The 12088-nt window shown below is 41.1% G+C and overlaps 1 protein-coding gene across 2 annotated transcripts in view; it reads left to right on the top strand.

Moving 5' to 3' along the window:
* Positions 1-12088, top strand: part of LOC138739518 (copper-transporting ATPase 2-like) — a 146060-nt gene that overhangs the window by 69397 nt on the left and 64575 nt on the right. For both annotated transcript variants that reach the window (XM_069891756.1, XM_069891755.1), the window contains exons 13-15: positions 4461-4655; positions 5633-5815; positions 11660-11861. In XM_069891756.1, the coding sequence (XP_069747857.1) occupies positions 4461-4655; positions 5633-5815; positions 11660-11861 (580 nt within the window). The remainder of the gene's footprint in view (positions 1-4460; positions 4656-5632; positions 5816-11659; positions 11862-12088) is intronic.

Raw genomic sequence — 12088 nt, forward strand, 5'->3', positions numbered from 1 at the left:
GAATAGATAGCAGTATCTCAAAATTTGCAGACGATACGAAGTTGGATGGCAGGGTTAGCTGTGTGGAGGATGCTAGGAGAGTGCAGGGTGATTTGGACAAGTTAGGTGAGTGGGCCAGGACATGGCAGATGTAGTATAATGTGGAAAAATGCGAGGTTATCCACTTTGGAGGTAAAAACTGAAAAGAGGACTATTATCTAAATGTTACATGTTTACGAAAAGGGGAGATGCAGTGAGACTTGGGTGTTGTTGTGCATCAGTCATTGAAAGTGGCCGTGTAGGTGCAGCAGGCAGTGAGGAGGGCGAATGATATGTTGGTGTTCATAGCAAGAGGATTTGAGTACGGGATAGGGAGATCCTGCTGCAGCTGTACAGGGCCTTGGTGAGACCACATCTGGAGTACTGCGGGCAGTTTTGGTCTCCTTATCTGAGGAAGGACATTCTCGCCATGGAGGGGGTGCAGAGATGATTCATTAGACTGATACCAGGGATGGAAGGACTTGCATATGGAGAAAGTTTGAATAGACTAGGCTTGTATTCTCTGGAATTTAGAAGATTGAGGGGGGATCTTATAGAAACATAAAATTCTTAAGGGTTTAGACAGACTAGACGCAGGAAGGTTGTTTCCAATGCTGGGAAAAAAAAACTAGAACCAGGGGGTCACAGGATAAGGGGAAAGTTTTTTAGGACTGAGCTGAGGAAAAATTTCTTCTCTCAGAGAGTGGTGGATCTGTGGAATTCTTTGCCACAGGAAGTAGATGAGGCCGGTTCCTTGTCAATATTTAAGAGTAGGTTAGATTTGGCCCTTGTGGCTAAGGGGATCAGGGGGTATTGGGAGAAGGCAGGAACCAGGTACTGATCAGCCATGGTCATATTGAAGGGCCAAATGGCCTACTTCTGCACCTATTTTTTTATGTTTCTATGCTAGAAGGACAGAACTGGCCTGTTCCTGAGCTGTAATTGTTATGTGGTTATTGACTTAAGGAGAGGATTGGAGGTGCTTCAGGGGAAGGATTGGATGGGAGTAAGAAAATTAATTTCTCTTAAATCTCATTGCATACCTCAGCAGTACCCCAAGAAGAGAAGTAAAGACTTCCAGCTGCACTTACCATCTGGAAAATGAAGTGAGCAGTTGAAAATTAAAACCTGCCAATGCTGGAAATCTGAAATTTAAAAAAAATGCACAAATTGAGAGTAAACATGGATAAAAGTTTTTTTCCCCTGAAAAATATGCACCAACTTTACACCCGCAGCACTCCGACTTGACAGTATCTAGTACACACCACTGAAACGCTCCATTTTTGAATTTGTTGTTTCTCATAGTGCAACATTAAGGCAAGGCCCCATCTATGACTCAAGTAGATGTTCAATCCACATTACTATTACAAAGAGCTCACTGGTTCTCCTGCTGTTCTGCTAATATTCAAGTCACGCCTAAACCAAATGATTTGGTGTGCGATTCTTGACGATTTGTGGGGCTTTGTGGTGTATATGTTGGCCGTTGTATTTCCTATGACTTTAATGGGGAAAATGTGGACTGACTGCAAATACATCCGTTCGACCTTGAAGGATTCTCCCTGCCTCCATGGTTATTGTTTTCTATATGATCTGCTTTCAAAAACTTGTATTTCATTTTGCTTGAAAGAAAATTTTCCCTCAACAATTAAAAGGCTAGGACTTATAGAATTATTTTCTTCTTCCACCACCTTGACGTTAAAATTGAGTCAAACACTAAACAATCTTTCCCAAATAGTTGTACTTCTAATACCTGCTGCAATCTAACTGTGGGCAACTGAATAACTCAGCTGCATTATTAGCCCCCTTCTCACTGCCAGCCCTCCTAGGAAATGGGAAAATTTGCAGGGCAAGCTGACCCCGGGAGCCTTTCACACCACACCATTATTAGCAGGTAATTCTGCCACTAGGATTTTAAGTGGAGGGGTGGTCCCATCTCCAGTGATGACGTTGTGAGTGATGCAGACTGGTTGTCGTTTCACACCGCCAGAAGGCGATTAGTGAGTTAACTCAGCCAGGTTGTGACACTTACTCCCTCCATGTATCAGAGCCTGGTTGAAATCGACTCGCCCTGCCCAGTTAATGTCATTTCACATCCTGTGATTCGACCTGCGGGTTAACACAGATGTAATCAGTGTTGTGAATGGGGCTACTTACTAATAATGCTGGTCTGTAATCAATTGTGATGAGGTATAATCACCCAGTAGCATTGATTACCTTATGATCTTGGAATCATTCCATGCTATTCTTTTGACATGTAATTATATTTTATGTTAATGAAAATCACATTGAGAATGAGAACTCAAATTGCAAGATTCACAGAAGACTGTTGTGTTTCTTTAAAGGCCCTTTTATCGAATAAGAAAATGCGACTGTAAAGGTGAAGATTCTCCACCTTCATGTCGCAGACCTTACCTTCATGAATTCTCTGTGATCGGCTCCAAGGTGCCGACTCTGATCCCTCTTCAGGTTTGTGGCAGAGGTGGAATGGATGGAGCGTTCCGCTTGCTTCGTGAAATGAACCAGCCAGAAGCGACTGGCTAGGGGTGGGCTGATGATATCATGTTGATGCTGTCAGCCCGCGACCCAGGATCCACCACCAAGGTTCCCACGGTGATTGGTGCTGGGGTTAGGGCTGCCACCTGATAATGTCCTCTTCCTGTTCCCCCTCCGCCTCTCGCTCCTTCATCAAGGCCGCTGAGTCCAAGGAGCAGGAGGGCAATGAGGAGCTGGAGAGAGTGGGAATGAACATGCAAGGTGAGGGGAGGGAGTCTGGCCTGAAGAGCATGGAGGCCCAGCAGGGGCAAGGAGAGTCAGTGCCCACTGAGCCGCCAGGGCCAGAGGACAAAGGGACTCGACTGCTGAGCTCTTTGGCCCAGGAAGAAGGAGGATGGATGCTGAGGAATGGAGACAGAGAAGCAGATCTGGGGTGTCCGATGGATGCAAGAGGGGATCAAAGAGCTGTGCTCGGCATGCCGGAGGGGCAGTGCTGGGTAGAAGTTGGAAGGAGGATCAACGGCTGTTTTCGTTACCCATAATCCCCCACACAGCTGGAAACGCTCTGCGTTTCCCAGAGCGGTTAAAGCTGGGTGGGGATTATGGGTGACGAAGACAACCATTGCTCAGCACATAAGTTAGACCTCACAGTGACGGGTGACACTACTGCATCATTCTTCCTGCCTCTATATGCTCTGGAGGACGCCAGGAGGTGCTGCTTTTCATAAAACCGCACAGAGGCAGCCTTTAGGGCTGCTCCGTAAAAAGGTAAGTTCAAATGCTTCTCCGTGGATGGAGCCGATCTCGAAGAGGAGGCCCAGCATAAAAACACCTTTAAGAGATCTCTTACTGTAAATGGCATTGTGAGTTTTGGCAGTTCTTAGTTGATAGTTCTTGCAGATGCTGCAATGCCTATGCTCAATGGAGGCAGTTTGTAAAGGCATATGCTACTGGACATTAGCACTCTTCCAAATATAGCAGTATTATTTGTGAAAGCATGGGGTGGGAAAGACAAAAGAGAATAAGCAAGAATAGTGTTCCAGGGCATCAAAGGAGCCCTGCAACGTTGGAGAAAATCAGCAAGTCAAATAATGTACTTTATATAGCAAAGATAAAAATACATAATCGATGTTTTTGACTTGAGCCCTTCATCAAGGTATGGAAGAATGTCAGCAGGTGTCTGAACAAAAAGGAGTGGCTTGTGAAGATCCCTGGCTGCAGGAAGCTTTTTTTAATATAATCAGTGGAGACTTTTTGGAGCTACAGCCATGAAGGGATTCCTGGATTCCTACATGAGCATAGTCTATGAATGCCTGCATTTTGGTGAAATGTACAATGCAGGCCAATACCTGCTTCTCTGAATTGGAGGAGGAGAAGATGATGTCTTCTTCCTTTGCGCATGGAGTTTGATGACTTCATTATGTAGCAGTGGGCAGAAGTCCGCAGCAGCATCCTGGAATGGACATAAGGTTAGAAAGCTGAGAACGACCATGCCTTTGACATATGGGCAAAGCAAGTAAGTCACATTTCAGATTTTATTGGAGATTGTAGGAGGTCATGAATTTTGTTGAGGTGAAAAAGTGCTGTTTAAGTCTTAGTCCTTAAATAATAAGGATTTGTGGCAATTGAAAAGTTAGTTGATCTGTGAGAAAAATGAAAACCATCGTTTTTCACACTGGCAAGGTTAAACATGTCACTGCAGGCAAATTATGCAGGTGGCAATGATGTCAGTCCAAGAAATTCAACACATTTCTCCACAAGTGCAAGGGCATCCAGAAATGTGTGCAAATGTTCCATTCTGGATTAACCTGAGTTTCACTTGCAGAACATTTTGTTTTATTAGAGTCAATAAGTGAATTTCTAGCCCACCATGCATCAAACAGCATTCAAAATTGTCTGGTTGTTTATGTCAATTCCTTATTTCATGTTTTTGACCCTTCTTTTCTTAGGGCTACAACAAAAATATTTCTAACGCTGAGCTGATTGTCAGATTCGCATTTCAAACCTCCATTACAGTTTTGTCTATTGCATGTCCCTGTTCCCTGGGACTGGCCACACCAACAGCTGTAATGGTGGGTACAGGTGTCGGTGCTCAAAGTGGCATTCTCATCAAGGGTGGAGAACCACTGGAGATGGCACACAAGGTCAGTGGCTATTAAGTGACCAAATATTTCTTTCATGAAATATTTGTTTTTCTTTCACTAAGAAAAACACTGGATGAATATTTAGATGAGGGGCTTAAATAAGGTGGAGAACCAGCATTTTTCTCCTGAGATGACAATAGGAAATACTGCAGGACATTTTTTAAGGCAAATGGAGGAAAGGTTAGGTGAGGTGCAATTGTTTTTTTTTTAAATACACAGAATGGTTGGTGCCTGAAATGCATTGCCAGTGGTGGTGGGGAGGCTTGTACAACAGGGACATTCCAAAGACTTTTAGATAGACTCATGGATGTAATGCACTATGATTATATAATGTCAGCACAACATTGTGAGCTGAAGGGCCTGCAATGTGCTGGTCTAAGAACTTCTAGTCAAAGTATCGTAAAGCTGATCAATTTTCTTGAAAAATTGGCATAGGAGTAGATAATTGCATGATCCAGTCAGGTTTCAAAATGATTCTGCTGCAATATTCGTAAGAAAGATGAGATGTTTCTTATGCACTGCACTGTGTCTCCTATATTGAGATCTGCTTTTCCTGAAGCAATGGAAAAGATTGGCATGATGGCCAGCATCGATGTGGTGGGCCAAATGGCCTGTTTCTGTGAAGTACATCTCTATGACTGCATGAATTGAATCTCACCTGTTTCCAAAATCAGGTGTTATGGCCACCACCTGGCCAGTTTTACTCACCTAATTCATCATGACTCTTCCAATTATTATTTCTGCAAAAGATCTATTTGCAGAACCCTTCACAATTTTGATTATTTTTGAGCTGTCCTGGGAACAGCGAGTCCTGCACTTGGTTTTGGATAGTCCGTGAGTTACTTGGAATATAAAATAGAATGTAGTATTTTGTGGAATCTGCTTAATATTCTTATCCTTTAGCAAATGTTGGATATTGATAAAAATGAGCTGCATCTGAGAACTGATCATTTTACTTAAGGATGTTGTCTCTCTAGATAAAAGTGGTGATGTTTGACAAGACTGGTACAATTACACATGGTGTTCCTAAAGTAATGAGGGTTCTTCTACTGGGAAACATAGCTCAACTATCTCTGAAGAAAATGCTTGCAGTTGTTGGCACTGCGGAAGCCAGCAGTGAACATCCTCTTGGAAGTGCCATTACTAAATACTGTAAAGAAGTAAGTCATGGATATTCTCTCACAGCTTCTATCATACTCTCAATCCATTTCAAATTTCCTTTAAAATCTTTTATTTGATAATTATAAACTTGGCTATACCTCAGTGGCAGCAATATCTATCCGGCTGTCGCCCCACTGGCTTTATCGGACTTCCCTGTCAATTCTGATTCAAATAAGCCCTCATAGATTTCCGTGAAGGTCTCATTAATCTTTTTTTTGGTTTATGGGTGATCCTGCCATTCCCAGTTTGTACTGCATTGATCATCCTTGAGCCCTGATCTCTTTTCAACGACCAAGAAAGGACTTTATGGGCTCTCTCTTCCATCTCATAATGTATCTGTTTAGACCGCATTATGGCCTTTTCCATATTATATGTTTGGAGCGTATTGTATTTCATTTTTTTGATTTATTAGAGCCCTGTAATGGTCCTCTGAACCCGATTTTTGCAAATAATTTTCTAGACATATAATTTCCTGTTCTAATTTGTCCACCTCCCTAATTTTTTTTACAGTTTTGGTGTATCCAATTATTTGACTTCTCAAATATGCTTTGAGAGTATCCTATAGGAGGAATTTATCTGGAGTAGAGGTATAGTTGGTCTCACAGAATACGTCTGCGCTCTTATGAAACTACAAAACTCTGGCTTCTTTAACACCCACGTATTAAGACACCATTTGTATGCTGTATCCTGCTTATCTGGCATTTATATTTTTAATATCAGGGGTGAATGATCTGAGGGAAGTCTCTTTGTGTATTCAGCCTCCATGGTTCTACCCTCTACATGGGCTGAAGCCAAGAAAAAAATCTATTCTGGAGTAGGAGTCATGTTGTTTTGAGTAGAAGGAATAATCCCTCTCCCTCAGATGCTTCTTCCTTCACACATCTATCAAGTTCACCTCATTCATACTGTCAATGGTAGCTCTTGTTGCCTTTAGCTTGGTTATTTTCTTTGTTGACTAAGACAGGATCCAGACAAAAATTAAAATCCCCCCCAACCAGAATGTTTTCCTTTCCCTCTGCCAATCCCAGGAAAATGTTCTGTATGAAGTTTTCATCATCAAAGTTGGGGGTGTACATGTTTACTAAGGTACAGAATTCTGAATATATCTGACAGTGCACCATTACAAATCTTCCTGTTCTGTCTGTGATCACATTCTACACTCTCACTGGAACACACTTCCATATCAGAATTCCCACTCCCCTTGCATTTGAGCTGAACGAGGAGGCTATTACCTGGTCCACCCATCCCCTTTTTATTTTTTGGTGTTCCTGCTGCATTAAATGGGTTTCTTGGAGAAAGGCCAGGTCCACTCTTTTTAATATGTACCAAGACTCCTTTTCTCTTCACATACTCATTAAAGCCATTAATGTTACAACCAATGTACTTTATACTTTTGGCCATTTCCCCAGAGATTCTCAGACTTGTGTTCCCCATACCTCCTCTGCCCCTCGTAAATCATTCATCCAACCTTTTTCCTTCAGCCATCTGCTCCAGCTCACCGGACATGTGACAAACCCTGGGAAGATAAAACAAACCAAAAATGCATAAAGGATAAACATGAAAAAAAATTCAACAAGAGAAGGAAAAGGAAAAAAAAAGCAAAAGTAACACAAGATAACAACATTTTTTTTATTAATGGAACATAATTTAGTTTATATAAAGATTGATAATTAACATTCAAAATTATACCAAAATATTTAATTCGATCCGTTCATTTCAAACTAATAATATTCTTATAAACTGAATAATCTCCTTCACTTACCGGTAATATTTCACTTTTTTCCAATTAACTTTATATCCAGAAAGACATCCATATTGTATCAGACACTCTTAAAAAAAATTAAAACTGATTTGATTAAATGGAAAGATTTACCTATTAATTTATGGTTAGGATAAATACAATTAAGATGAATATTTTTCCACGTATGCAAGATTTGTTTCAAATCTATTCCGTATTTACTTGATAATATTTTTTTTCGAGATTTAAATAAAATGGTTAGGGAATTTTTATGGAGAAGTAAATTTTCAAGAGTAGCCTTGAATAAATTAACTTGGAAGTATGAGTTAGGGGGATTATGTTTACCATATTTTTGAAATTATTATGAAGCAGCCCAACCTAAATTTATTAGTTAATTCATGGATTTGGAATGGCTGTTTTTTGAGATGGCAAATATTTCTGAATTTGAAATACATCAATTTTTGTTTAGATGGAATATAAATTTGTTACAGCAACATAATGTGCCCATATTAAAACATTTAATGAAGTTATGGATAAAGAAAAAGAAAATGATAGCCTCTAGGGGTGAATTATCGGCTTTGACTCCATTGTATAATAATCAACTTATTTATTTTTCAATACACAATCGAAGTTTATTACATTGGAGATTTAAAGGTGTGGAAAATTTGTGAGATTGTTTTAAAGAAGGTAAATTTTTATCTTTTAATCAGATGAGGGACAGTTATGTTATTGATAAGAACTTTTTATTTCTTTATTATCAAATTCGATCTTTGGTAAAACATACGTTTGGTAAAGATATGATTTTACCTGAAATGACTAAATTTGAGACTTTTCTTATGAAGGTACCAGAGAACGGTTATATTTCATCTATGTATCAAATATTACAGGATGGTATGGATAAAAAGGGTTGGGATAAATCCAAAAGTAAATGGGAAGCAGATATTGGTTTTTATTTTTTCTGAGGATGATTGGTTAGATATTTGTTATGATAGTGTAATGTTGAGGAACTTTGGGGGACATCCGATGCGCTCTAGTATTTGCCAAAGCCCTTTCCTGCTCACGGTGTCGAAGGCTTTGGTGAGGTCAACAAAGGTGATGTAGAGTCCTTTGTTTTGTTCTCTACACTTTTCTTGGAGCTGTCTGAGGGCAAAGACCATGTCAGTGGTTCCTCTGTTAGCGCGAAAGCCGCACTGTGATTCTGGGAGAATATTCTCAGCGACACTAGGTATTATTCTATTTAGTAGATTAGTTGATTATTCAACTGCACGAAAACCAACAAGGTCGGGTCAGATACAGCAATGAGCTCTCTGAACCCTTCTCCATTAACAATGGCGTGAAGCAAGGCTGTGTTCTCGCACCAACCCTCTTTTCAATCTTCTTCAGCATGATGCTGAACCAAGCCATGAAAGACCCCAACAATGAAGACGCTGTTTACATCCGGTACCGCACGGATGGCAGTCTCTTCAATCTGAGGCGCCTGCAAGCTCACACCAAGACACAAGAGAAACTTGTCCGTGAACTACTCTTTGCAGATGATGCCGCTTTAGTTGCCCATTCAGAGCCAGCTCTTCAGCGCTTGACGTCCTGCTTTGCGGAAACTGCCAAAATGTTTGGCCTGGAAGTCAGCCTGAAGAAAACTGAGGTCCTCCATCAGCCAGCTCCCCACCATGACTACCAGCCCCCCCCACATCTCCATCGGGCACACAAAACTCAAAACGGTCAACCAGTTTACCTATCTCGGCTGCACCATTTCATCAGATGCAAGGATCGACAATGAGATAGACAACAGACTCGCCAAGGCAAATAGCGCCTTTGGAAGACTACACAAAAGAGTCTGGAAAAACAACCAACTGAAAAACCTCACAAAGATAAGCGTATACAGAGCCGTTGTCATACCCACACTCCTGTTCGGCTCCGAATCATGGGTCCTCTACCGGCACCACCTACGGCTCCTAGAACGCTTCCACCAGCGTTGTCTCCGCTCCATCCTCAACATCCATTGGAGCGCTCACACCCCTAACGTCGAGGTACTCGAGATGGCAGAGGTCGACAGCATCGAGTCCACGCTGCTGAAGATCCAGCTGCGCTGGATGGGTCACGTCTCCAGAATGGAGGACCATCGCCTTCCCAAGATCGTATTATATGGCGAGCTCTCCACTGGCCACCGTGACAGAGGTGCACCAAAGAAAAGGTACAAGGACTGCCTAAAGAAATCTCTTGGTGCCTGCCACATTGACCACCGCCAGTGGGCTGATAACGCCTCAAACCGTGCATCTTGGCGCCTCACAGTTTGGCGGGCAGCAGCCTCCTTTGAAGAAGACCGCAGAGCCCACCTCACTGACAAAAGGCAAAGGAGGAAAAACCCAACACCCAACCCCAACCAACCAATTTTCCCTTGCAACCGCTGCAATCGTGTCTGCCTGTCCCGCATCGGACTGGTCAGCCACAAACGAGCCTGCAGCTGACGTGGACTTTTTTACCCCCTCCATAAATCTTCGTCCGCGAAGCCAAGCCAAAGAGAAGAGATGATAGTGTAACTAGACTGATAAATGCACGTTATGCAATGATTAATTATAATTTTCTACATCAATTATACTTAACACCTGAAAAATTAAAAAAGTATGGTTTTCATGAATCAGATTTGTGTTTTAGATGTAATTCTGTTGGAACTTTTTTTCATGCTTTCTGGTCATGTATATATATATATTATATATATATATATATATATATTATATATATATATATATGCAGTTTGCAACCTCTGAAAGGTTTGGGATTAGATAAATTTCAACTTGCTTTTGTATATTTAGCTTTATCTATAATGAAAAAATGTATTGCTAATACGTGGAAAGATACAAATATGATTGATATTAATAGATAGCATAACAAGATGAAATATTGTTTAATAATGGAAAAAATTACGTATGTTTCGCGTGATAAGGCTATTAAGTGGTCCACCCATCCCCTTTTTATTTTTTGGTGTTCCTGCTGCATTAAATGGGTTTCTTGGAGAAAGGCCAGGTCCACTCTTTTTAATATGTACCAAGACTCCTTTTCTCTTCACATACTCATTATGTTGGCAACTGTCTTAAAATGAAAGGCAGTATAGTTAGCCTCGTGTTTAGTGCAATGCTATTACAACACCGTCGTCCCGTTCAAATCTGCTACTGTCTGCAGGGAGTTTGTATGTTCTCCCCATGACAGTGTAGGTTTCCTCAGGAGGCTCTGGTTTTCCACAAGTTTCAAAGGTAATACGGAGTTAGTAGGTTAATTGATCATGTGTGTATTTGGGCAGCTTGAGTGGGAAGGGCTGGTTTCCATGCTGTATATCTAAATTTTAAAAAATAAATTTAAACAAAACTCTGTAGGTAGGCAGCACATGTGGAAAGAGAAACTGGGTTAACGGTTCAAGATAAAGACATTTCATGACTGAGGAATAAAAGAAAACTGGTTAGTTTTAAGTAGTGCGAGAGAGTGGGGGAAATGGATAGGATATAGGGGATAACTCTGGGACAGACCAAGGTTGCCCACTTTACAGATCTATCTGGTGAATGGATTAGTGAGGGAGACAGAGAAAACAGAAGAGGGCACATGTAGAAGAGCAGATCACAACTGTGACTAAAACTGGAATCCAAAGAAGAATGTTAGAAATGCCTAGATCATGCGCATATTTGAAAAGAGACAAACAAAATTAATTTTACAAGTGGAAAACCTATAACAGAATTGACCAGTTCTAAAGCAAACAAAAGTGAGTACCTGAAATTACTGAACTGGATATTGAGTTCTGAAGACTACTATATGAAAGCCATTCTCAATGGGAGACTTACGGATACCCTTGGGGGTCACAACACAAATAATTAGAATGAGAAACACGGGTGTGGATCAGAATTGGGAAGAATGAAATAGCATATGTTGATGGTTGGTGTGGGGAGTGGACTGAATGGCCTCTTTCCATGTTATGTGACGTGACAACTCTCTTTCCATTGCGATTGCCTGATTTATTGAGTTTTTCCAGAATTTTCTGTTTTTATTTCAGATTTCTAGCATCTGCAGTTTTTTTTAATGTGCAAATATTGTCTTAGTCAAACTTTTCTGCCTTTTTCAGGAACTTGCCACCAGTGTGCTTGGGTACTGTACAGATTTTCAGTCTGTTCCAGGTTGTGGCATCAGCTGCAAAGTTACAAACATTGAATCCGTGCTGATGCAAAGTGAACAGAATCCAATTGAACAATGGGAAAAGAACCCACATTTAATTCAGATTAGTGACTCACATGCTGCCGTGTCCTCACAGGTGGTTGAAGCAGAAGGTAATTATTTTTATGCCTAAATTTGCAATGTATTTTAATGTATGACACCTGTAAAAAGTAGATAATAATATTAGGAACTAAATCAATTACAGGGGTGGCCAATAGGCAGCTCGCAAGCCACATGCTGCTTTTTAACAATAATGTGCGGCTGGAGGAGATACTAGGGCTCCCAAAGTTGCCCTGGGACACACCAAATTCGTGCAGCTGGACCAGGGGGTCCCGGGTTG

The sequence above is a fragment of the Narcine bancroftii genome, chromosome 7 (assembly GCF_036971445.1).
Source record: "Narcine bancroftii isolate sNarBan1 chromosome 7, sNarBan1.hap1, whole genome shotgun sequence".
In the NCBI taxonomy this organism is placed as follows: domain Eukaryota; kingdom Metazoa; phylum Chordata; class Chondrichthyes; order Torpediniformes; family Narcinidae; genus Narcine; species Narcine bancroftii.